Source organism: Melopsittacus undulatus, chromosome 4, assembly GCF_012275295.1.
Source record: "Melopsittacus undulatus isolate bMelUnd1 chromosome 4, bMelUnd1.mat.Z, whole genome shotgun sequence".
Classification (NCBI taxonomy): Eukaryota; Metazoa; Chordata; class Aves; order Psittaciformes; family Psittaculidae; genus Melopsittacus; species Melopsittacus undulatus.
The window spans coordinates 80,226,069-80,252,856 of NC_047530.1; the positions used below are offsets into that span (position 1 = coordinate 80,226,069).

At 35.0% G+C, this 26,788-nt stretch overlaps 1 protein-coding gene across 4 annotated transcripts in view; it reads right to left on the bottom strand.

Moving 5' to 3' along the window:
* Positions 1 to 2,374: 2,374 nt before the first annotated feature.
* SLC35F5 (solute carrier family 35 member F5) overlaps positions 2,375 to 26,788 on the bottom strand; it is a 36,326-nt gene continuing 11,912 nt past the window's right edge. For 3 of the 4 annotated variants that reach the window (XM_005153773.4, XM_031053000.2, XM_031052999.2), the window contains exons 7-17: positions 24,865 to 24,946; positions 23,310 to 23,500; positions 21,572 to 21,653; positions 20,716 to 20,803; positions 20,049 to 20,113; positions 19,863 to 19,967; positions 19,221 to 19,380; positions 15,635 to 15,725; positions 11,950 to 12,104; positions 11,393 to 11,481; positions 2,375 to 10,451 (exon numbers count right to left, since the gene is read on the bottom strand). In XM_005153773.4, coding sequence (XP_005153830.1) covers positions 11,400 to 11,481; positions 11,950 to 12,104; positions 15,635 to 15,725; positions 19,221 to 19,380; positions 19,863 to 19,967; positions 20,049 to 20,113; positions 20,716 to 20,803; positions 21,572 to 21,653; positions 23,310 to 23,500; positions 24,865 to 24,946 — 1,101 coding nt within the window. In that variant the 3' untranslated portion in view covers positions 2,375 to 10,451; positions 11,393 to 11,399. The remainder of the gene's footprint in view (positions 10,452 to 11,392; positions 11,482 to 11,949; positions 12,105 to 15,634; positions 15,726 to 19,220; positions 19,381 to 19,862; positions 19,968 to 20,048; positions 20,114 to 20,715; positions 20,804 to 21,571; positions 21,654 to 23,309; positions 23,501 to 24,864; positions 24,947 to 26,788) is intronic. The other variant, XM_031053001.2, reaches the window with a different exon arrangement.

Below are 26,788 nucleotides of genomic sequence, written 5' to 3' on the forward strand. Positions count from 1 at the left end.
ACTGAAAGGTTCCCACAAAGAAGAACCTACTTAGATAATTAAGGAATGCTCATGGTATGAACATCTTCATGTCACAGCAAATTGTAAGATAGTAGATAACACTACCAAAAAAGCCCTGAAAGCTTGCAAACCTGCAAACTACAACTGGGTTTTCTTTCGCATAATCTTGCACAAGAGGTTGGGAATAGATAGGGTGGGAATGGGAGGAAGAAAGGTTGAAGAGTTCACATTGATGTAAAATCACAGAATGGTTTGGGTTGGAAGGGACCTTAAACATCATCTAGTTCGAACCACCCTGCCAAGTCTAGGGACACCTTCAACTAGACCAGGATGCTCAAAGCCCTGTCCAACCTGGCCGTGAACACTTCCAGGGATGGGGCATCCATAGCTTCTCTGGGCAACCTGTTCCAGTGCCTCACCACCCTCATAGTGAAGAACTTCTGAATAGATAACCTAAATCTACTCTCAGTTTAAAGCATCTCCTTTTCCTATCCCTATCTGCCAGTGTAGAAAGTCCCTCTCCAGCTTTCCTGTCAACCCGTTTCATCTACGAAATCTATCTTCTAAAACTGAAGAAGAGAATAAGAGTAAGGATAAGATAGTCAACAAATCACATCACACAGATTGAAAGCAATCTAGTGAGCCTGCACTAGCTTATCCCATTGTATACAGAAAAGTGCTAGGTGTCAAGATATCAAAGAAAATACTTTAGATCTTGCTAGCCTAACAGAATAAAAATACATTGATTGATGTTTTGGATAAGGAAGAAGAAACAAACCAACCCACCACCGCCAAACCAAAAAACCAAATCACAAAATAACTTATCTCAGTTGTTTACCCAGTAGCAACCCCACCCTTGGAGAAAGTGAAAAATGGCAAACCCTTGCCAACTCCCAACATTCTTTTATGAGTCTGCACACATCTTCATCAGAACTTCCATGGAAAAGCCTACTTCATGTGATTTGGTGACCACCTTCCCTAGCCATTATGCAGCCAGTTGTCCACTCAACACAATTTATGAGTACTCAAATAGCCTGATAAAGTGATAAATTTTAGGTTAAATTTCTGCTTTAAGTACAGAACCTCCTAAAAATTATTTCACATTTTACTCATTTCTATGACTAAAAATGGAGGAAGCACACAATGACTGAGATTCCATCCGCCAGTTAGGACCCTAGAACATAGAACAGGCATGTTGTTGTCAAGTTGCTTTAACAAGTATATAGAAATTTTTTTAAACCAACTTACTTCAAATTCCTGTGGCTGGTCAGGGAACACAAAGAGATGAACCCCGTGTTAGTTAGTTAAAACATCCCCACAAAACTGTAAGTACTGATGTGCGCTACAGCCTTGACTAGGAATTTTTTCTACATTAAGTATCTCTCAAAGTTCCTTGCCGAGTAAGATAGAACACAGACAATTCCATATTCAACAGAAGACACAATGCTTGTCCATTTGGCATCAAGCATAAATTGTTGCATAAGTGACAATTTCAATAGGTTTTTATAAACACTTTTTAGAGTAGAAATGTGCATACTCGCCTTCCTCCAACATTGTGATTTATAGTTGGTATGATGTCTTTATGTTTATGCTTATAATTTTTTTCACAGAAACTCTAGTTTAAACCTCAAGATTCAACTATTTGGTACCTGCATTGTCAGTAACATCATACTGCATTTTTGCATATCTCAGACATGGCACAGAAAATATCCCCTTGTTTTGGTGTAAAAAAAAAAAAATCTGCTTCTTGCTACAGCTGTGCAGCAGCATTGATTGTATCAGTAAACATAATTCAGCTGTAGGCAATCCAGAAAACTCAGAAAAGCCAATGGCAGGAAAATAGTTTTTCTACTTTTTCAATTATGTATTTAGGTAAATGCCTATCATCCCCAAAAGATTTTTAATTGTTAGAAACTTTTAAAGGTTCGGCTCCATAAAGGAAGGTCTGTATCTAGTCCTGGTTAACTCCAAGAATTAAGGATGATAAACCAGCTAAGTTAATTGCCTTTTTAATGCTTAAATAATTTCTTATACTAGAGTTCTGGAATGCTACAGTAGCTCCCCCTGCTGATGAAACAGTCTTCTCGTATATTACTCATGTATTGGTAAATATCACCTTCAACCACGAAAATAGATGAAAAATTGGTATTTTACAACTTAAATTACCAATCTGAGATCAAATTAGAGCCTTTTGGCACCTGAGCCAAAAACAAGCCATCCCAAGACTCACTTTTTAGGGTGGAAGAAGGGAATTAAGTGGGTCGAGACCTTTTTACCATTATGCTATTCTCTCAAAGCAGCCCACCCCAACCATTCATTTTTTCTTATCTGAAGGCATAAAACAGATTAAACATTAACCCCGACCAAATATCAATTTCTGTTAAGGAAAAAAGATTTATAATCTTTATTGTTTGCTTACATATAATACAGAACAAAAATGGCACACCCATTGATTGTATTATACAGGCTGTTCATCAAAATACATTACATTTTCTTTACATTAGCCCTTTTGTAGGGTTTTGGTATTGGATATTACAAATTTCAATTTCTAAACCAATAAAAACAGGAATGATCTTCCAATTTTCACCTTTACACATTTCAAATTTCACATATATGCTGGTTTTGTTAGAAACACATAACCACTGTTCAATATCTGCAATATAGGCCTGTAATTTCCATTCAGTAGATCTCTATTAATATAGAAAATTTAAAAATAATAGCTTAATTCTGATATTAATTAAAAATACTCATTCTGTATTTCTCATTTAACTGAGACCACCATAACCATCATTCCCCTCTCTCCCCCGACCCCAAAAATGAAGTGACAGGACAAAGACATTCTGGGAAAAGGTCCATGTTAATTTTTAAAAAACAAAGGGCAAAAGTTCTGGTACTTGCTTCACCTCTGTAATTCTGGCAAAAGGAAAGGACCAATTTGGTATAAAGAGGGTTAAAAAAACAGAATGCATTTCTGAAGAGACATACATCTTCATTTCAGATTTACTAGTGCCACCCTGCTGTTTTCTTGGCTTAAAATTGCTGCATCAAGCCATGATTATATGTCCTTCCTTGAATTAATATACTTATCATTAAACGGAAATTAGATAAAAATGCTACTCTTCTTTATTTTGTCAAAAATAGATCAAGACTTAACACACGCTGAAATCGAGTATTTGAGTGCAAATGCAATAGACATCAGCAATTCACATCCTGGTCTCACTAAGGAAAATGGTTAAAACATTATGTTTAAAAGATGTTTCATAGAGAATACACACCTGGAACTAGCCATGCCCTCAGAATATCTGAATTAACAGCAAACGGTACAGACTTGATGCAAACAAAAGTTTTCTTCAGTTGGAAGTTCCTCAGTTAAAGCAGCTTCTGCTTTAAAAGTGTTATTCAGAATTCACTGAAATGTAGTACAAAATGTAATGCCAAAATCACAATCAAAACTACTAACAACTGGTTTTGTGCATTTCTTAATGCACACTAGCTCTAGAAATTTCATAAATCAACCTGCATAAACAAATAAGGAAAGTTTCATGTATGATTTTGTTTTACTAATACCCACTCCAAAGAGAACTTAAATTTTGAATCATTACAAGGACCCCATCAGCTGTACAGTGCTGAGACTGCATCACAAGCTCATTGCATTTCCCTAATTAAGCTCAGATAACATTAACTTGATCAACTGGCTAAGCTTTCAATAGTTTTGTGTGAACAGCCTCTCACAATCTTCAATTAATAGAGCACTCACTTGTAACTGGATGGTATATAGAGCTTTTACACACTTCACACGAAAATATCCCTCAACCTAAAATCCCCAAAATACAGGCAAGAAACTCCTTAGTATGTACACTTGCCAAATAGAACTTTTTTCCATGTGGTTTCCTCCTCCACCCACAAATCACAGGACTGCATTTAAGCATTCCACTTCAATATGAAATTACTTAAAACACCTACATTCTGTATCAGCTGAAGATCAGAGAGATCAGTCCAATATACTATTGACTAAGTACTTCCTGTACGTAACTGGGAAAAGCGAGAAATTACCCCGGTGGTTTTACAGCTGATCGCATGTGCTGCCCAGTAAGATTCTTTATTCTCAATTAAGATTTTTGGTTTTAAGTGTTGGGGTTTTTTTCTTTTCCTGTGGATGAGGGATACTGTTTGGCTGGAAAGCCCCTGCTCTTCCCTCAGCTAGGGGAAAAGAGGGATATTCTAAAAATATTTTAAAAGTTACTCATTCAGGTAGAGGAACTCATTTAATTGGCATGCAGAAGGTCAGATTTAGGTAGAAGCAGCACCTGTAACACAGAAAAGGAAGAAAAGATCTATGGGCTAGCAACATCAGTAATATATTGCAGGATATCCCTAATGAAAACACAGTGATTTGCATATAATAAAATTATTTCTATGCTAAATGGCCAGTTTCCTCAGCTGCTAAGTATGGAATTTGGTTTTGGCTGGTTTAATTTTTTTTTTTTTCCCAAAAACTTCGGGAACATGTGAGGAAGTATAGAAACATCCCTGAATTTTTATTCTGAGGCCATTCCAGTATCCAGTTACATTTCTTTTATGGGACATACATAAAATTTGTGCACCTTCCCTGACAAAACACTCAAAAGTTTATTGGATGCAACTTTATAAGCTGAGATGCAGCTAAAGAACTCTGCACTTGTAGAATCAGTTGCTTTCTACAAAAATCCTCAGAGAAAAGGCTCTTATGATTTTTAAAAATAGGATATGAAACAAGATGAAATTGTGGATGCGTTCCACATCACAGGAGTCATTCCTGAAGAAGTCTGGTAACCTACTAGTAACTGGATGTAACAATGCAGTACTTCAGAGGAGAGTGAGAACACAGGTAACCAAGTAGAGGCACATTTGTGTGTTTGATCTGTTTTGTTAGATTTCTAACAATATAGAGAACTAGGGCAGCCAAATACAAATACAGTAGCTTTACACCAAGAGAGGAAAGGAAATGCCCCATTGCATGCTTTGTCAACTGAATGTAAATGTCAAATTAGAAATCATTAAGAGGAAGTTGATCCTCAAGGCTAATGACTATGACCAGATGTTCTAGTGACAAAAAAGTTCTAAAAGTATACAACTAAGTGGTTAACACTTCTTGTACTGCTGGTTTAAAAGAAAAGTCAAAGAAATTTGCCTTCTAAATAATTAAGCTGTATGCTGGCTATAGGGAAATATTTTTGTGACCACTTACAGTAGCATGCTTACCATTTTACCAGCATTAAAATCCCTCAAATTTATGTTACTGAAGTCTTAAAGCAAACCACTCCAAATGTATTCTGCAGACAGAAATACTGCAAAGGCATAAAGGTCAACCTGACTGCGGAGTTTCTTTTCAGTAAAGTTTTACTTTATTAATGCTGTCTATGACTCTCGTGGGCTTTGGATCAAATCCCAGTCTAGCCAAAGCAGCTTTACTGGAAAAACAAACAAAAAACCCCAAAGTGACTTCATTTATATCATTAAATTTTTACAAATACATTTGTGTCATAGATTTATACTGGTACTTTACCCAGAATCAGATTATGTATTAGTACTGCCTAACTTTGAAAGTTAATGTCCTGTCACTGTCATGCCATAAGTGCAGCTTCAAAATCAGCAGTGTAACTATTAATTTATATGGTGCACAGTACCATAAGGTAAAAACTACACCCAAATTGCAGCATCAGTTTAGAATGGATTGCTGTCCAAAAAAATAATGAAGCATTAGGCAGAGTGTATTTTATTGTCACCTTTAAATGCTCTTAACATTCTCATCACACCTGGCAAGTGTAAAGGAATTCAGCATGAAAGTCACACCATGGAAATGTTTGAGTGAAACATGAAAATGTTTGTAACAATGTTATAAGCAGGAGTTAGTTATCAGCTCTCACAACACATGGCATCATCCGTATTTCCCTGAGAAATCATGCCCTGCAACAATCATGTAAAACAAAATACAGCATTAATGCAATCCTGGATTTTATAGAAAAATGACTAAAATAATAAGAATTTAAAAAAATAACAACAACAAAACAAACAAAAAACCCCAAAACCACTAAATAGAAACAACTGAACATGCATAGCAACTGTTTATGAACCAACACTTAAATGCTACTATTAAATTGTACACTCTACATATGACAGCCATAACAGAAATGTTAACTAACTCAAAACTTATCCCAAATAAAAAAAATTGATTAAAAGTACCATTCTACAGTTTGCCATATAACTGAACATTGTGATACTAATATTAGGTTTTGTTTCTTGATTTTCGAGTATGCCACTTCTTGGCTTCATTTAGAAACACAGAAACACATCCTGCATTATTGAGGCTCATTTTCATATGAAATTTAAAAGTGTGTTCATAAACACATCCCATGTCTAATGTTTAACTGTTTTTTTCCCCTCCTCTGATAGCCCGGCTTAGCTCATTCCCTAAGATAGGAGGTTTTGCTAATTTCCCTAAAATAGGATGATTTTTTAATAGGGAACAGGAATGACGACATTCAACACAAAGAGAGATGGAACCAAGAACTACAAAGAAGTCATTTTACAACCTTATTGAAAGCAATCATCATTGTGAATAGCAGTACCTAGGCATAATGGGTATTGTGAAAGACAATGCCAAACAGCACGCACCAAGAAAAGTAGTCTGCAGCCTCTCCTATTTTTGCTAGTTCATTACAAGGAGGTATGTAATGCATATACCATCACACCATATCAAGTATCACATGCAGCACCATGGTTTATCCTTGAAAGAATAGCCTTGCTTAACATCGTATTTCCACAAAATTCATTAGCAACACCACAGTGAGATAACCAGGCAGTGCCTTAGACTTAGCCTCCCTGCTTCCGAGTTTCAGTGTGCAGCCCACTCCAGCCCAGCTCCAAAAACAGCCAAATCAGTGACATACTTCAGCCCCCACCTTACATGGATTTCCACAGGCAAAAAGCCAACAAGCATGATGCAATGCACACTGGGCAACAGAAACATAAGGCCTTCAGTGTCTTCAGTGGCATTCATGGGCCACATATTTTAAGTAATTGTCAAGTACTGATATAACATGTATTTCAGTTCTTTCCTGAATTAGTATTACACCTACAGCAGCACCTTGTAGTGAACACATTTTCAGCATGACTGAAACCTGACAGAAAATGCCCAGAAAAACTGCAATCCTTTTTCCCCTTTGTTTTGGAGTGCAGTACGCAGCATATGTAACTATGCAAGACTCACCAGAACCCTAAAAGCAAAGGCATGCTATGTGGCATTTGGCAAATTATCATCATTTCCTCCATATATAAAACCCAAACAGTTCTAAAACCTCAATCACACACACATATGAAATTGTTGGTTGTCTTGTAAGATTACAGGAATTAGTTCAACTGTTTGACAGAGCAACACATGTAGTATTCATTTTCCATTTTGTAGGCATGGGAAATCACTGTTCCTTAAGCATCTAATGACATTCCAAGAAATGCTGGAGATAAAAATTCATTACTTTTTTTTTTAAACTGTATGTGCTTCCTACAAGAAATAAATCAGAATAAAGACACTGCCAAATTGAAACAGTAAGAGCAGTGATAATTTATGCTAGCACACAGAGATAAAGCATTTATAAGAGAGCTCCTTCACATTCCAGTTGTGTCATGAGAAAGAAAAACCCAGCATGTCTCCATTATGTCAGAGGTACCTGAGAATCAAAGCTAAAACTCTTGTGCATTTACCAAGCACCCATTAGAGAGCTACGCAATTTACATTTCAAATTAGAAACTATATTTCTAGAATATTCTTGGACTAAAAGTTACAAGATTTTGTAGAAAAAAAACTCAGCACATTCTATTAAATGCAGGAATAAATGTTACGTGTCATAGCTTCTGTAATTAAAATTGTAACACATTTCTTGTAACTACAGGGCACCACTGTTTAAAAATCCTTTCTGGAAGGACAGTTTCCTTTATTTCTTACTCTTTAAAGAACTGTAATTTAATTCAAAAGCTCAAGCTACCTCATGCCATGATTCCGTGATTAAAATATTTAATACCCTAAATAAAAAAAATTAAAACCAAACAAACAAACAAAAAACAACCCGTATTTTTGTTAACAGTGGAAAGGCCCTAACTCTGAGTTTACTCAACATTCTTCAACCTACAAAGACAGACAAGTATTTTCTTAGTACTTACACTACTTATTACCTCTCAACTAATGGATAGCGGAAGTTAACCGAACTCATATACATGGCAGACTGTGATGATCTTTCACTTTAAGTCGTGAACTTAAGGACAAGTATGAACAGCAATTGGCCATTATACATTGCTCCAATTCTATCAGTATGACCAGTTTCAAAAACATGGCACTAGAATACTCCACTAAAAATTCTGTAGTTGCCCATCCAAGAGCAAACTGTTTTCCCAGGCTTAGTTTGTTGATGCTACAAGTCCTGACTGATTCTAATTTGTAGTTAATGCCTGGTATTGTATATTTAGTATGATTTCACTGAAACATATCATTAATTAAAAACAGACATTAACTTTTTATTGCCAGTACGCTTTAACATTACATTACTGCTCAGAAAAAAGTTGAAGCTAACATTCTCCAATTTGTCATAATTGAGAAGGAAAAAAAAAAAAATTAAAAAGAGAAATCCCCAAACCAAACAACTAAGGAAACTCCCTTAATTGCATTTTCAACCCTTCTACTAGTAGGGTTCGGAAATTGAAAAGTGACATTTCTCAAAACGTCTATGTGAATGCAATAAAATCCTATTTGTTTGGGGACTGGGGGGGATTTTCTGTGGTTGCTTCTTGTTTGTTTGGTTGGTTTGTTGGTGTTTTTTTACTTCCTATTTCAGGTGTCCAAAGAAAGATGTACCATCTCATCTTCAAGAGACACCTCAGATCACTGAAATCTGAAGGTAATTCAATATTAAAAATTGGAAGGTAAATTTTTATAAAGGCGCAATATTTTACCAGAAGAGTCCCCAGGTTCATTTTTCCTTCCCTCTCTACTTGCGTATTTTTACATTAAATTCTAGCTCCTGCTTATCAGTCCTTCTAAATGAAGCATTTAATCTCATCTGGCAGTTGTATCAACAAACCACCAAAATTTGGGAAGGATAATTTCCGAGTATCAGGATATGAAAAGGCATTTGTTTCATATCATCCCTCTGTATTTGTGTGGAAGGACATTAGAGATACCCTGCATTATTAATAATCCTGTTACATGGAATAGTGTTGGCTTAAAATCCATCCTCCATCAATTATAAAAAAATTAAATCCATCAAAAGCCAAAATTAACTTCTCCATGTGTCTGACTGGCCAGAAGTAGGAAAATAGCATTGACTCATTTCAAATATTCCTGAATATAACTATTCATAACTTTTCAGAATCAAATAGGACATAAGCACTGCAGTGGAAGGAAAATAACAGTTTATAAGGAAAATTATCAGGTTTAGAATAAATTTATTAATGCAACTAGGGAGGGGGAGGGGGGGGTGTGAGGAAAATCAATCAGACACCTTTATCTTCCAGATTGTTTAGTAAATTACTGTAGTGCCAACCCATTGACCAAAAACTTCCACAATTAATTTGGTCTCTTTTAGAACTTGGCAGCTATACGCATGAAAATGTTCAAATTTAGTTTTCCATGTAAGGTAACTGGGAGTAAGAATGGGTTACAGAATCAGTCTCTTTAAAACAAACACTGATTTTGAGAATGTATATCCAAATGTAGTATAATTTCTTATATTCTACCATTCACTAAAATTTTAAACATTCCAGACTGTTAGGTAGCAAAATATTTTTAAACATCAGCACATATTGCCATTACAGTTCTTCTGAAAATGGCATAATATGATATATATGTAGTGTTCCAGGACCGTACAAAGATCCTGCCTTAATAATTACAAGAATGCACTTAATAAATTATTTTTCTATTTTCTTCTATTAATATCCAAATAGTTTATACAACATAAAACAGTTAATTTGTACTTACTACAGGTAACATCTCTATTTAGCTTTTCATCTGAAAGCCTGCTAAGACTTGATGACCTGCAAACTTATTTATATAACTCATTTGAAAGTATTTTTAAAAAATAACATTGTCCAGCATTAAAAAAAATCGTTGAGTTAAAGAAAGAAAGAAATCACTTTAACAGCATTTGTTTTCTTGATTCTTGATTTTGTCAAGTAACTTCATGAGCTCTGTGTGATAAGGCAGGTTGGTTGCTCTGACAGACTAACTCCCTAAGGTGACAGGCATGTAGTAAATTTGTTCATTTATAAAACTAGATGAAAGCAAGAAAGAGGAAAAGTTTAGAGTTCCAAAAGAACTGAAACTTCTTATTTTTACTACAAATTCGGAATAGGCACTGGAACATGATTCCTTAGGGACTTTTCCAGGAGATTGTCTTTTCGCTGGGCATCATTCCATTTTCAAACTAAAGGAAAAAAAATAAAAAATTATTAGGGCTACATAATTAAAGATCATCAAAAAGGGAACCTCCATATGTATTTGTTTCAAACTTACTAGTAAAAATAAATAATACGTGTGTCTTCAGACATCACAATTACTGTTCTGGTTAGGATATTTTTAATTTCATTATCAGATTTAAGCAACATTGGAAAATGAAAATAATTTCTCATCATGTAATTCTGCATGTGTTATTTGAAAACTAAAGCCCTGATGCACAGGGCTAAGAGAGTTTCCTAAACTATGTCTGCCTTTATGGTCCTAGACAGTATCAACAAACCATGTACTGTCCCTGTTACAGGTTTGTGTAACTGCCTCAGAGAGGGGTATTTTGTGAACTCCCTAGCTATTCTAATCTAGTTTCCCTACCCTTATCACGAGAAATAATTTTCCCTAATATTTAGTGCAATTTAACAGCTTAATTCTTGTCAACCACATACACAAAAAGACTCCTTTGCATTTTCTAGACCCATAATGATTAAGTCCAACAATGTCTTCTAAACTTCCTTAAACACTTACGTTTTCAATCAACAGCAGTAGCCCAAACTGAGACCTCAACAGCATTAAAGAGAGTGAAATAATTATTTCATAGCTCCTCTATACACAATACCCATACAAAAAAGTTATATGCCTCTTCCAGTTTATCAATTCAAGTTCAATTTTCGATGAACACTGTAATACTCTTAAGTAAAAAACCCTACATTTCAAAACCATTCACCAAGACCTGCATCAAGGTGAGGATAATGCTTGGCGATAAGTAATAATTTTGACAATACCCTTCAAAACTCTATCAATATGGCACAAGATTCACTGTATGCTCTGTAAAAATGTGTGCTTCTATAACACAAATGCTGTGATGAAAGCCAATCATTACCTTTCTGTGCATTGTTTGTAGTTTATTAAACATACCTTTTGTCTATGAACAGCAACTGTCTCCATCTTGTGAAACACTATGCATAGGAATGAGACTTTCACACTGCTCGTTTTCTTCTGGCATTCTTAAAAGAAACAAAAGTACTTAAGGTTATACAGTGATATCAAATTGGTTGTCATGAAACCAACGTAAGTACTAAGTATGCTAGTTGTTTGAATTGCAACCATTAAAACCATACAAAGACCCCTCAACTCCATAAAGTAGACTCAAGTTGCATGATTTTAGCTGCTTGTTCTGGATATGACAGTTATCACAGAAGCCTTAAGGTAAAAAAGAAAAAAAAGAAAACTGATAGCCACTACGAAACTTATTTTAAAATGTCAAGAGACTTCATCTCTTCCCATTTTTTGAGCATTGCATAGGTTAATAAATGGATTGGTAACTACTACTATTAAAAATTAGTATACCTGAATACACCTGAATATAAAATTAGATTAAAATAAATACTGTATGAGTAATGTGGCTTAGAAAAGCGTATGACAAACCGGAAAGGCTAAAGAAAAGATAGGGTTATACTTTGTGACTGCCCTACCTCTGAATTCGATGTTTTCTACAAATAAAGGCAAAAATTCTTCTGATTCCCACCATCACTGGATCCCAGTTGTTGTAGTGACACAAGAGAGTTGCGATGAAAAAAGAAAAAAATACAGGTACTGCCCCTGCAAAAAATAACCAGGAAAACTGCACCTGGAATTAAAATACAAACATCATTCACTCAATAGTCTTAAAATAAACAAATAAATAAATAAATCATACACTATATATTTGAAATAATTATTATTGTGAGTTTGAGATGCAGTTTCAGTTAATTTAAATTGGGTGAGTTATTTGGTACAATTTCTATAGCCACTGCTACTTCTAGTAAATGAATAACTTTTCTCTCCTCATCCCTGCTTTATAGAGGAACATACTGTTTGCACTGTGACATGGATGAAGACTGCCATTTCCAGTTGTCTCAATTTGAGGTTTTAGCTGTCTGACTGGTACCAGTGAGAGAGTCCCTTAGACACTTCAAAAATTCTTTTACCTGAAAGATTTGTACATCTGTTTATTCACTATGAATATACGGTCACGAAGTGATAACTGCTGAAATCAATGCACACAGAAAGACTATGCTACTAGAAATTCTCTTTTTAAATTAAAAAAAAAAAGGTAGGGCATACTATTTTCCCAATTTAAATTAAATTCTACTTGTAGCTCTGCTAGTATTTTATCTACTACTACACTCAGAAGTGATTATCTGGCACTGTTTAAAACTTAAAATTATAAAAAGGTAGAGGGTGATGAGGCACTGGCACAGGTTGCCCAGAAAAGCGGTGGCTGCTCCATCCCTGGCAGTGTCCAAAACCAGGTTGGATGGAGCTTTGAGTAACCTGATCTAGTGGAAGGTCTCTGCCCATGGGATGCCATGATCTTTAAGGTCCCTTCCAATGCAAACTATTCTGTGATTTTATGATTCTGAATCGAGGATCTAAGAACAAGAACTAGCCTCTGAAACACCTCTGAGGCCAACAGAGCAATGAACCATGAATATAGCTCCCCCATGTGGGAGAAATCTGCAAAGCTGAAAACTGGAGAAAAAGGGTACAGATGTGATACTTAGTGCTGATGCTCATTCTCAAAAACCTAATAAACTGCAGTTTCAAGAGCTTTATGTTATCCTTACTGATTTCTAATAGAAATTCATAAACACATAAGATACCAAAAGGAATATTTAAATATTTATTAAAAATTTGGATGTAATATCTTAAGGTTCCGATGTATGTCAGACTATTACAGAATAGCTAACACCCAGAAAGTTAATAATTATGCATATTGTAAGACACAGACATGCTTGCACAAATACACTGGTACAAACAACCTTAAATTCTACAGGAATTTGCCTTTAGAGTCACTCATTTGTGCTTTTACTACTAGTAATTTCTTAAAAAAAGTTTCCATTCTCGTAAATGTACAAGCAGCAGCCACCACAAGCTAAAAGCATCCAACAGATAGGAAGCAGGAGCTTGGACAGTAAGTATGTAACAGCCACAGGAAGAAGGAGGGGCAACAGAAATGTGAAATGCATATATGAACCAGAAAAGGAACAAAAAAGAAAAGGAACCCCCAACCCCTCCCTGATTACTCTCCTGCGTATGGCAAGATGTTAGAAGCATCATCAGCTAATGGCCAGCTTCATAAAACCAGTCAGGCTCTGTATTTGCCCAGAGAAAGAGAATAAGCAGCTTTTTCAAACAAAAATAGAAAAATTAAAAGGAACAGAAGGGAGCAAGTAAACAGAACACAAGCTCCAGAAGGAATCAAGTGCAGCAAGGAATCATGGATGAAATGGATCAGGCATGAAGATTCATATCATGAAAGATGTTGCAAGCACATAAAGTGAGACAACACAGGAAGTGGAAGATTTAAAATAAGAAATAGGAAAAGAGCAAATACAAGGTGTACAGAAAGTTAGACTGATAGCTAGCTACATTTGTGCAGCTTTTTTGTTTGCTTATAAATATCAATAATATAAATAAAAATTGGGCAGTGACAAACTATAAAAATAAGTTAATGTAACTTGTCCTTGTATTACCAACGTCCACTGAAAGTCATCCAGCAGAGCTTTAAAGATATTTCTGCTGCTTAAAATGCCTCAATATTGCATGAGTACATGAAGAACAAATTAATTTTAAAAGATCTGGACTCTGTGCTTACTCAGATTAAATAGCCTAGGCATTAAGTTGTTTACTGAGAATTAAAAAAGCTTATTCAATTTTTTAATGTATTCCAGAAGAAAGTTTAGAGTAATCACTTCAGAAGACAAGCTAAGCTTTGTATATATGTATCTATATATACACACATCTCTAAATATGTATTTGCATGCACACAAGTATATACATATAAAATATGTATTAATGCACACACACACACGCACACACACAAAATTCTCCGGTTTTGCTATCAGCATTAGCTCACACCTAAACCTTATTCCACCTCACTAAAGTGAATTTTTGGGGGAGAAGTCTATGGATCTTTTTTTTTACCTTGTTTCCTTACTGGCTATCATTAGGTATTTACTTTCCTATTTAATTTATGTTCCAAGTGTATGTTGCAGATAAACAGCAACACAAACACAGTTATCTTGCCAACAAATGTTTTATTACTGTTAGAATCACTGCAAGGTTTTGCTGTATTTCCATGTTGAATATTCAGCTATTACTAATATGAAACACAGTGCACCTCACATGTTCATTACGCAACTATTTATTCAGGGTCCAACTCTCCTTTTATTTTCTAATTCGACTTTCCTTTTTTTATTTTTAACCTTTTATTTTTCAGATTTATTTTCTGAAATCCACATTGACATTAAGTAAAAACCTCAATTTAAAAGGAAAAAACCCCCAAACAAATCCCCCAAACAAACAAGCCAAACAAAATCCCAAACAAACAAAAAGACCCTAATAATTGCATGCTTAAAGTATACGCTACATAACCACTATTCACATGAAATTAAGAATTTTATATTCCTTGCCACTGATTTAATATTAATCAAATATTCAGAGTTGAAGTTCATAATTAAATATTTATAACTGAGAATTCTAGCCCACCAGTAGGAAAATTAAAATATCTATACAGCTTGAGAAGTATTTTAAACTGACTTCATACTGTTTCTATTCTAATCTCATATTATCAGATTCTTTTCTTTCTCTACATGCAAGGCTTTCCAGAGCTTTTACCTCAATACCAGGGAAACTAGACTAACCTGAAGGAGGACACTTAAATGGAAGCCTAACATCTGCATGAATCTAATAAAGTGCAATTAAACCTTGTAGCTGCTACATTCCTTTGTGGTAAACCTGCATGTTTTTGTTTTTGTCACTAATTGAGTATCTTCAAGATAGGCAGTCTATAACAATTCTGTAATTGTAAAGGTATTAAGTGGTACTGTACTTGCAGTTGTTTAATTCTGAAAAGAGCCTGCTCAAGGTAAAACATTTGGCCAGCCACTGCTAATGACTTTGGGTACTCTTCATACAAGCTGCATCTTAAGCACATAAGGTTAAGTGTACAAGTGTACGTTTGTAAATGCAAGATTACTGTAACTGTCAATATCAAGAGATTATTAAAAAATAAATGGAAGTAAACTATTGTTCATTGCATACATTGTTAAAAATAACACCATTATTTAATTCAAAGTTCCGTTAATAATGCTCAGAACTTGGTAAGTACATTACCTTTTGCATGCACATGTCAGCTATTATGGACAGAGGTATTGTAAGGCTTAGCGCAAGTGTGCCTATCAGTGATGAGGTAAGAAAGCAGCCCCTAAAAGATAATTAAAAAGTGTATTAATAAAGGGTCTTATTTAAAAGCTAAAATACAACTGAAGTAATACAAACTGCAGAAGACATTTATTCAAGCCTGCTAGATATTGTTTGCTTTAAAAAACAAAAATAAAGATACCCACATGCCATCATAAATCCGTAAAACTGCTCAAAATTCTTAACTAGACTATCGATGTCTTCTGGAGTGAGGTTTGATTCCCTCATAAACTTTTTGAGATTATGAAAAATTCCCGACTTGACATGGTGTGACTCCACCTAGAAAAACCTGCATTTTGTTTCCATGTTGAAATGATTTAGTATCAGCCTAAAGCAATTAAATCTATTTTGCCCCTGTCTGGTTAATTAAAAAAAGAAAGGTTACTGATGTCTAGAAATGCTGGCCAAAAAGAAAAACATTTTTACAGCAGACAAATTCTTAACAAACTGTGCTTTTCAAATCTCATTCTAAAATACAACCTTGAACCCATTCTTCAGAGTCTCAGTAAGGCTTCTCTGCATTCTGCAAGTGGTCTCCTAATACCTCTCAAGCAGGACCAAAGTCTTTAGACTTCACTAAACCACTGAGCCACACAAAGCCATTATAATTTATTTAAATGACAGAACAACAGAAGTACATGCATGACAAAGTAGTACTCAAACAGCCTCACAATACTGACCCTTTTCCCCAAAATTCCTTTGCAAGTCTTGTTTAGTTTGTAAATGACTGATTTACTGAAGGCTTTTTAAATTAGAAAAAAAAATAAAAATTCAAAGCTTATGTAGGACAGAGTTCAGAACACACAGGAGATCTCAAGACTTTTGGCATTTTGATATAAGCCTATAAATATAACATATATAACACAAGCCTAAATATATAAGGCTCTACAGATACAACATGACTAGTCTGATCCATTTGAATACCAAATGAAGAACATTAACATGCAACACAAAAAAACTGCAATTTCCATTTTATGGCTGACCAAGTCAAAAGTTACCAAGTGTAGCAAGGTGTGTTAGCAAATAGAGACAGACTACCATATGAAGAAAATAAATACAAAGGGGTACCTACCCAATTCAAATCAGTAATGCCCACTATGGCGTCAGCCTCTTATGCCAAAGGCACCCAAAAATTATTTATTTAGTAAGATAAAGGCAACCTTCATCTTTGGCAAGTACTGAAAACAGTACCAGCTGTGCTTTTGTGTGGAACTGTAATCAGTCCTGCATACAGCAATTTTTAAAGAAGGAAAACTATCATAGTTGCAATTTTTGGCAGAATTCTGGAATTTGTTTTTTTACCTTCTCATTCTTTACTCTGATTACTGTAAAAATTAAACAGACACAGCATCATAGAAGTGCTATTTTCATTCACCTCACATCTGTTTGTTAATATCTTTTAAACACAAAGACTTGAACACATATTTGGAAAACATTTTCTAGAACATGACTTCATGCATTTATTTCTCTAATTAAACTGGAAGAGTTTAGAGAATTAGAGAAATACATGCAAACCAAATCAGTAGGTCCTCCATAAGACTGACTTCCAGGCAAGCAAAAATTACCAGTTCAGGTACTTAAAATCACTTTGTATGTTCTGTGTCCTCAAAGCAAAGAAAAATGTATACAGATGAGAAAGCAACAGAACAGAAACAAAGCAATTTAAATACTCCACATTTTTGCAAACTTCCCTCCTAATATTCTAAGTCTCCTTCTATACCATAATAGAATATCTCTGTATCTGCACTGACTACTTCAGAATTAGAACTGCCCCGTCCATCAAACCATAAATAGTACAGAATCCAATGAAATTTATAAGCTAGTTTGGAGAAAAAATTATTAGTGTCTCATCTACCACCAAGCTGGCAGTATGTCACCAGATGGAGTAAACAAGTAGGTTAAATCATAATATTTACTTCAAAGGAAAGAGGACGATACTTGTGGCACACTGGACAGCTAAAAGGGTGACTGATGTCAGCACACACTCTGAAATTAGTCCTAGTCCAAAATTCTAGGGAAATGGAACTGGAAATAAAATTAGCTCTTTGATTGGATCATCATTCTAAGTAATTACACAAATGGCATGCATACAAAGAGTCACACCCATGCACACCCATGTACTTAACCCTATGCTAATACTTTATTTTGGTATAAGAGCCAAGTCTGGGGGCTTGGGGAGTTTTAGGTTTTGTTTATTTGTTATTTTGCCTATGTTGAAATTACACTTAACCTTTTCACTAATACTGAAGTGTAGTCTCACCTTACACGATGGCATTATCATAACAAAAACACTCCATCAAAGAAATTAATTTACAAAGAACCATATGCTGCAATACACTTACAACTAATACTGGTGTAAAAGTCTGCAAATGAACAAAAAATGTCACGATTGAATTTTCTAAACTTTGAGCTTATTCTGAAAACAAAACTAAACAAAACAAAAACAATGCACACACACAAAAAAATCTTTATGCAATTTTCAAGGAACTTCACCTAGATCTTTTATTGTACAACTTATGATCCTAAAACAGACATCTCCATTCCAGAGTAGCTACCCTATGAGGTTTTCCAGTCTCTCTACCGCTGAGTTGACAGCCCACACACCAAGGGTTCTCAGGCAAAACGTCACAAAATGTCATACCTTTTCAAAACTAACACCAAAACTGACACTGTTCACTAAGTAACTGTTTACTGAGTATGGCATTGGAAGCATGTCTCTTTTTGGAAACACTTCCTCAGGGTTTCCAGAATACAACAGGACTTTACAGCTTGTAGAATTTTCTGCTACACTCCTATTTTAACAATGCTGGTCTAGAAGAAACTCAGACTTCCTGAATTCTCTCAAGCTGAGAGCCTGACTTACTGAACAGTTCTCTAGTAACACCGCACTTTTAAAAGCCATGCAAAGGTTTAAGTCTGCTACAGCATTTGAGCAGATAATCTAGAAGTCTGGTGTTTAATCCTCTGTTGATGACCTATCCAGACTATCATATAATTAAATTACTAAACAAAAGCAAGGGTAATTTAAGAGTTGCCAAATCTTCATGATTAATACATTTTGATTAGATTTTTCTCATTCAGTATTTGAAGATTTAAACAAATTTGTCAGCTATAGAATACTGGATTCTAGATCATGTATATATCCAACATGCACAAGGTCTTGGAAACTAAAGAACTGTTCCCACAGAAAAATCCTGTTGTCCCATTACTACTGCAACTCCAGAGCACAAAGTCTTTTTTTCTCAATATGCTAATTATAGAATGAGCTGAGCAACACGGTATCTTAATAAATACTACAAGATCACATGGCCTGCTATTAGAAGTCAAGCTGTTGCTCTTAAACAGGACATTATGACATGGATGACATCCTGTAACTCAACATGGACAGGAAAAAATTTAAAAGGAAGAAAACCCTACCTAGACAAATTTGACATCTCAACATTTGAGAACACAGGTAAGGCGATTTCTGTGAAACATACAGAAAGCATGTATTACGTACCACAGCCAGAGGAATTCTGACAGAACTGTTCCAATAAGGCCATTAATAACAATGCACATCCATATCAGCTTACTGGGAAACTCGAACGCTTCAAACCCAGTATAGTGAAGCAGGAAAAACCCTGGCCACAGCAGCAACAGATTGAACAGCCCTACAAAACCTGAATATAAAGACAATATTAGATAAATCACAATACATATCCATAAATTAACTAAAACCTCAGCTAAATTACATTATTTTGACAGCATACATAAATAAAAGCAGCAATAGAGCACGATTTTAAATCAAAAGGAAATGAATATAAGAAATGTAACCCAAAATTCATAAACAACAATTACATCAGATATTTACAGGTTTCGGAAAAAAGAAAGAAAAAAAAAGAAAAAACCTAAACACCATTGAATCAAAGGGACTGCCTGCATTCCTACAGGTAGAATTATCTTTCATTGTTAAGACTGCAAAGAAGAAACAATTCACACAACCAGTCTCTGGAGTACTCATAACCATGCTAACAATAGGCTTTTTCCACCTCCTTGGCTTTTCTGTGCCCCTTTACCTCTCCTATACAATTCAGTGCCTGAAAGCAAACAATTTAATCACACACTGAATTAAAACTTTCAATAGGGTTATTTTTAGTCTTACCAAAGAACATTGGTATGTCAAGTTTATCTTCTCTATCTACTTTCCTTTTGATCATTACTATGTACACAGCATACAGCATTGCTCCTACAAGAGACCAAAGGGAACCTGTAAAATGAAATATCCAGTCACTTCAGACATGCCAAACACATTACACCCACCAAGATCAACACACGCCTATTATAATACCTATTGTATCTTTTCCAGCAGATTTCTCAGATCCAGAAAGGTTAACAAGTACCACACCACCAATGCTAGTGAAAAAGAAGGAATGCAAAACATTACTTAAACCCAAGAGGTTTGCTTTTCAAAGAAAAAGAAAAAACAAAACCAAACAAAACAACAAAAAAAGGCAGAAAAATATAATCATACAGTTTTCTCTTTAGGTATTTTAGTTAATCAAAATCCACTTTTGGAAAAGCCAAAGGGAGCTCTGTCTTGCTAAGGCCTTATCATAAGCTAAAACCAAACACACCACCTCCACTTTTAACTTCCTTGAACAGTGCACCAGGCAGTTAATGAAACAGGCTGACAACACTGAACGTCAAACCTCTTCCTTTTCCCCCCAGCCCTGCATCTACACGAAAATAAAGAAACCATAATTAAACAACAAGAAAGTAAGTCCACATATTTCCAACAGAAATCTACTTAACCCAATTTCCTACAGGAGCATGCAATGCAATAATTGTTCATGATATGAAGTATTTAAACAGACTTAATTCACTTGTTCAGTTTATCTGTGAAACAATTTTTAAAAAGTAAAGCATATCACACATTGTCACAGATACCACAGGTACAGTAGTTCTCTCATGGTATCAGGGAGTTCTTGACCAAATGTTCCAGCCCATTAGCTTACCTTAAAATGACAGCTAATAATTTGGAAAGGGTAAACCTATCTCCACTGTTACTGGGAAAGACTGCAGCTAAGATTAAAGTGAAAAGCCCTGCAAAAGAAATTAAGAAGAGTTTATACAATCAAGTTTTGCTCTTATTTAGTCCAGAAAAATGCACATTTTTCTTCTCTTTTACATATACCTGTTTTAACTACCTGATCTTAGCATCCCTAACTTTTATTGGAACTACTATGAAACTAACATCTTTGTGATATGAATTCTCAGATGAGCAAATAGAGGCTCAACTCTGAGAAAGGCTAGCCATACGAACAAAATAAACTGCAATAGCCTGAAAAGTCACTGAAAAAAAATCACATAATTGTGATTTTAGAACTGTTTTTTGAACAACTTAAGTTACTCCTCAAAACATGGACTGTCACATAATTCAAATACTTTAGAGCTTGTATTAGAGCCTTGCATAAAACCCATAAAGCAAGTGATATACATAGTATTTAGGTGGTTTAAGATCCTTACCCATAAACCTATTTAAACAAACAAATAATCATTAGCAAGAAGACTTTACTCTGAATTATATCTATTTTAATAAAAAGTTATACCATCTTTCCTTCAAACCTGTTACATTTCCAATATACGTCTTTAATACACAACAGCAGAAATACACACACAAACTTGAAAATCAAAAAGCAAGGGCATCATGAGAATAGCCTAAAATTTTTAAATGCACATATTCAATGGCTTTAAGCCTTCCTATTCACCCAAAACCACAGGTAAATGATTACACAAGTCCATTGTAACCAAAGAGATTTTCATGTTATAAACAGCCTTATAATGCACATCTGGTGGTGTAATAAAACTTACCAGAGGTTGACGACAATATATTAACTATAGCAACCTGGGTATCTGACAGAGCTTCTTGGTAAGAGAAATTTGCCAAGAACCACTGGGGGGAAAAGAAATATTATTTTGTGATTATATGGATAACAACACGAGAGTTTAAGCTTCTCAGTGCGATAAAATCCTACTTAAAGAAAAAAAAAATTCAACTATTTATCCAAAAATAAAATCAGAATGAGACTTTTACCTCAAAGAGATTTCTAAGTTCTATTAAAGTGGCAGGTACATTAGAAGACAGAAGCAAAATTGGAACTGGCCCAAATCAACCACATTAAACTATGCGTTTTATAATGAAATAACATATTTAAGAACTTAAAAATAATTAAATGATTGAAATTACATTATACCAACTATTCTGTAGTAACTAAAGATTCTTCTGAGGTGTTTTGCAAATGCTTCAAGATTGTAACTGCACATTTCAGAGATACATGGGACATTTAGTTGGCCTAATGAGATTTTTTAAGAGTACTTAAAACTGGCACACACCTCCAACCTAAAAAGCAAGCACAGTGTACATTCAGTACCTGAAAAATATTTTGGAAGGATTCATGACTGTCAATTTCTCCTTAAAGGAATAAACGGCAAATGTTTAATTGTTTCTTTATTAAAATCTCATTAATAAGATCTCAGATACATCTTCAAGGAAGTTACCACTCTCTAAAGTCTTAGGTGGAAATATTTATACAGTCCAAGAAGAAATACATATATAGGTAGCAGCATCCACAAATTGCATAAACAGGATTTGTTTTGAACATGAGGACTCTATTCTAGAAATTCTACATGTATATACATGTGTGTATATATATATATATATATACATACACAAAGTCACACAGAATTTTAAATAACTTTTTAAAAAGCTATTTCATCCATCCAAAAATCACTAATGAGTCGATTATTGTTTTCTTGCTGCTGTGTGCACATTCTTAATGTACATCACCATTTTCTGGTCCACAAATATTATTATTATTATTATTATTATTATTATTATTATTATTATTATTATTATTATTATTATTATTATTATTTCAAATGTTTAAAGAGCTCTACTTCCTGAGGAAAAGTAGTGGTGGGTCCGTATTACATATAACCTATTCAGCAGTATCAGTGAAGCTACTTCTGAGAAAGCTATAACTGATCTGCTCTCTAAGTTTTTACTGTCTCTCAAATATCATGCTACTATTAGCTCTCTTTTCCCCTAGAACTCAGGAGTGATGCAGAAACAGCAGCAACCAATGGATTCATAACTAGATCTCCCAGCCCTCCATGGAGCTAAAGGGCAATTATCTTCTCTTCATGCTACTGGAGGGCACAACACCACAGTGAGCCACAAGACGGTACTTTTTCTGTGACTGCCCAGAAAGAAGACATATTGACATCAACCCATTTCATGCAGTCTCACTGCAGCTACTAACAGTGTGCACGTAATCCTAGTTTTTGCTGTACCAAACACATCCAACAGTGGACAACATGGCACAAAAGCGTAACTGCCCTTACAGTTAACTACACAATCAGGATGTTTCTACTACCCTCCCTTTAAGAAGCTGCACTTTAATGTCCAGCATGAGGAAAGTTTTGATGCTTATAGTGTATTTATACAATGAAGCATAGAGTACAAGTCATCTCAATACTGTTTCACAATTACTATACCAAGTTTTAACTGCATCTATACTTAAGTCTTCTGAAAGAATGAAATACATACCACAAAACAAAAGAAAAAGCTGATTTTTGCTACTTGAGTTGCAGTAAGTTTTCCTACAGTTTTTAATATTGATTCCTGGTCCTTAACTGTTGGATATGACATGCGAGACAACTTTGCTTCCAACGCATGGCTTGATGGAAGTTGTCGAATCTCCATAATATTACTGAACCTTACACGAGGCTTTTTGGGAGCTTAGGAAGAAAAGAGAAGAAAAAAAAAAAAACAAAACAACAAGCTGCATATTACCATTAAACTTTACAAGCCATAAGCAAGAAAAATTACCATGTTCTAATACAGCACTCATTACAATACTTGACAAATAATAGGCTTATATACAAATAGAAGACACACCATTATTTTTAGCTATTAAACAAGTATTTTGCTGTTTGATAGGCCAGTAATAAGACAAAGCACAATTACTGTTTTCAATCAGCAGTTGTTTACCCACAAAAACCACGCTGAAAAGCACCATCCCTTGTCACAGTCAAAAAAATCCATGCAAAGTAACAACGCATTTTTAAGTTGGAATTATTCTGTATTGATAAATATTACAATAAGATTGTATTTCATTGTTTTAATAGTCAAACAGCCAAAAACTGCACAGAAGTATCCCTAACTGCAAGAACAGTGTTTCATTCAGAGGATGAGTGTCCAACAGACCTCAGAGCTTAGCAGAGATCATAAGGTCACTTGCTCAAATGAAATCTATCCTTTAACTAAGCTTGTAAACCAGGATCACATTTTATTTATAAGGGCATTTCAAGTATCACTATTTAAGTGTCATTAAGGGTTTCAATATGACACAATAACTAATATCCTAAAATAAATAAATAAATAAATAAAAATATCTAAAGGGAAAACCTACAGCTCACACAACCCTGAAGTGCATGTTAGCACAGTAGAGCCTAAGAAAGCAGTTCTTAACACATCATCTAGAAATTAACAAAGAGAATTTCCCTTTTGTAAGCAGGGACTCTTGCTGAGGATCAGATAATTGGATTCTCTGACAGCCAGTTTATCTATAATTGTCTGGGACAGTTAGGTCTGTTTCAGCGACTATCACATGATAGTGAGGCTTAAATAAAATCAGAATGCACATAGACTGTTAAAATTCTTACTTTGACTGCTTTGCTCCTGCTCTAAAAAGGACAATAGCTTGTCTTTCCAGAGGCTGACTCACTGCTGCTGGTCATACAAGCCCAGAAGGAAAGAATCACAAGTACTGAACCCAGCTGGTCCCTTGAGATAAACATAGGCTGGATCTGTAGTGACCAAGAAAGGTAAACTGAACGATAGGCCTATGTTTTCTCTACCTTAAAGTAAATATATGAGACTGCAATTCAAGCAATAAGATTTAAGTAAAGAGAAAAAAAGGGGGAAAAAAACCCAACCAAAAAAGACAGGGGTGAAGAGAAAAAAAAAAACAACAAAAAAAAAACAACAAAAAAAAAGCCAAAATGAAGTCCTGCAACATGACACCATTTATACCAACAAAGAGGAAAGTAATTCTTTCACAAAGAACTGTCATTTCAGCACTCCAAAAGTCTTTACTCACTTTTCTCTGCATCACTATTATTACTGCCATTTTTTTCAGTTGGCAAATCATGAAACTTTACAGGAACATATAAAGGTTCACTCTGAAATGAATCAGTATAAGTAAAAATACAGTTAAGCAGGATATTTAAATTATAAGCAGTAGAATTAATTTAGCGAATTAGAAAACTAAATTAAAACTTCGTGAATATTGTAAGAAATAAATTTAACAAAGTACTTTTGCACACAGTGGATAGGCTTGCAAAAATGTTCATACATAAATTGTATTTTATGTTAAACATATTGGTAACATGTATTCAAAAATAACAATGCACTTTTCTGTATATCCTCATGAATAAAAACTCATCTCCAGAATACAGTTCATCAAAATCATGGACATTTCATCAGTTTCTGTCCAAAGGATAAATGAGACCCATAAGAATTCACATACAAAAATGAATACATGCTCATTCTCCTCCCATGACCCTAAATGCTTATAAACTAAAAGCCAAAATACTTTAGAAAAGTAATTCAAAGTTTTAAAACTCCCTTAGGAGTTGGAGGGCTTGAGCCCAGGTCTCATCATCAGCTTTCAGCGATGGTCCTCTCATTATGGCAAACTTGGGAAGTTTGTGAGCTCTGAGAGACATCCCGCTCAGAAGGGGATGCTGTTCATAAGCCACTGCAGTCCCAGGAAGCTCAAAGGGCCTCACTCAGGACCAGTATTTATCAAGTTGCAAGATGACTGGCTTCAGTCATAAGTAAATTTCCACCCTGGCCACAACCTGAGTGGATAATTACTAGAAACTTCAAATTTCCAGTGACCGTGATACTGTCCCATTCAGGGTACAATCAAGCAAAGGAATATGCCAGCACTGCCAGGGAATGACTGATTACCCCCACTCCTGCTTCCCACATTATCAAGGCAACAGGAGTCCCTGGTATAATCAGTGTCTCTGTTCTCAGCCATACAAGAGTTAAAGGGATGTTTCACCACCCAACTCATTACACAAAGGCCAAGGCCTGAGAGGCATTCCTTAGATAGCAGAGTAGCCCAGGGGATGGGGGGTGGAGGGATGCACCACAATAGGCACATAGCAGAAGTTTCAATTGCTTAAAATACTTGTAACAATACAAATTTTAAGCTGCTTGTTTAAATAAAATTCATAAACTCTAAGAGTCAAGTAATGAGAATGATCTGGTAGCAGCTCCATTTTGGTTGGTCCCCTTCTTTAGGATCAGATTTTTTGTGAATGTTTAAATTACTGCAGAATTCTCCAAGGTTAAGGATGAATCCTGCTTCTATAGTCAGAGGATCTTAATGAATTGAGCAACCTCATAAGATTTTATTCCTAAATATCAATAAAGTTGGGTGAGGGAGAGGGGGAGAATGAAATGAGTAACCATTCTGAAAAATCTCTCTTCAACTCCCTATTCAGCATAAAATAACTGTAAGCAGTTTTGTCAACATGCAATTGCCTTCCCTTACTCTATTACAGAGATAGTGCAAGTTCTGTGTTCTGGATACTTTCCCAATTTGGCCTCTGATTTAGGCATGTGATTTAAAGAGTAACCTGTGATCCACAGGGGCATATGTCACCTACTGATGACAAAAATCACCACAAAAATGCTATCTGGCAATGCAGCTTGTCAGCAGAATAGCAGTACTGACATCTGATTCAGTAAACAGTAATCGCTCCATCCACTGGAAGGAATCCACTGCATTTCTCTTTCAAAATGCAATGCAGGTTCACATTGTACAACACACTCAACTAACCAATTCATATATAACATTCTCAACTAACTGATTTCATTTTGTATTTTGGTCTTGAAAACTGTTTGGTTCTCCGCTTTTTGCTTTATCAGCTACTGAGCTGAATATGTAAACGTTTCCTTTGCATGACAAATATTTACTTCACAGACTAGTACAGAAACATTCAAGCGTT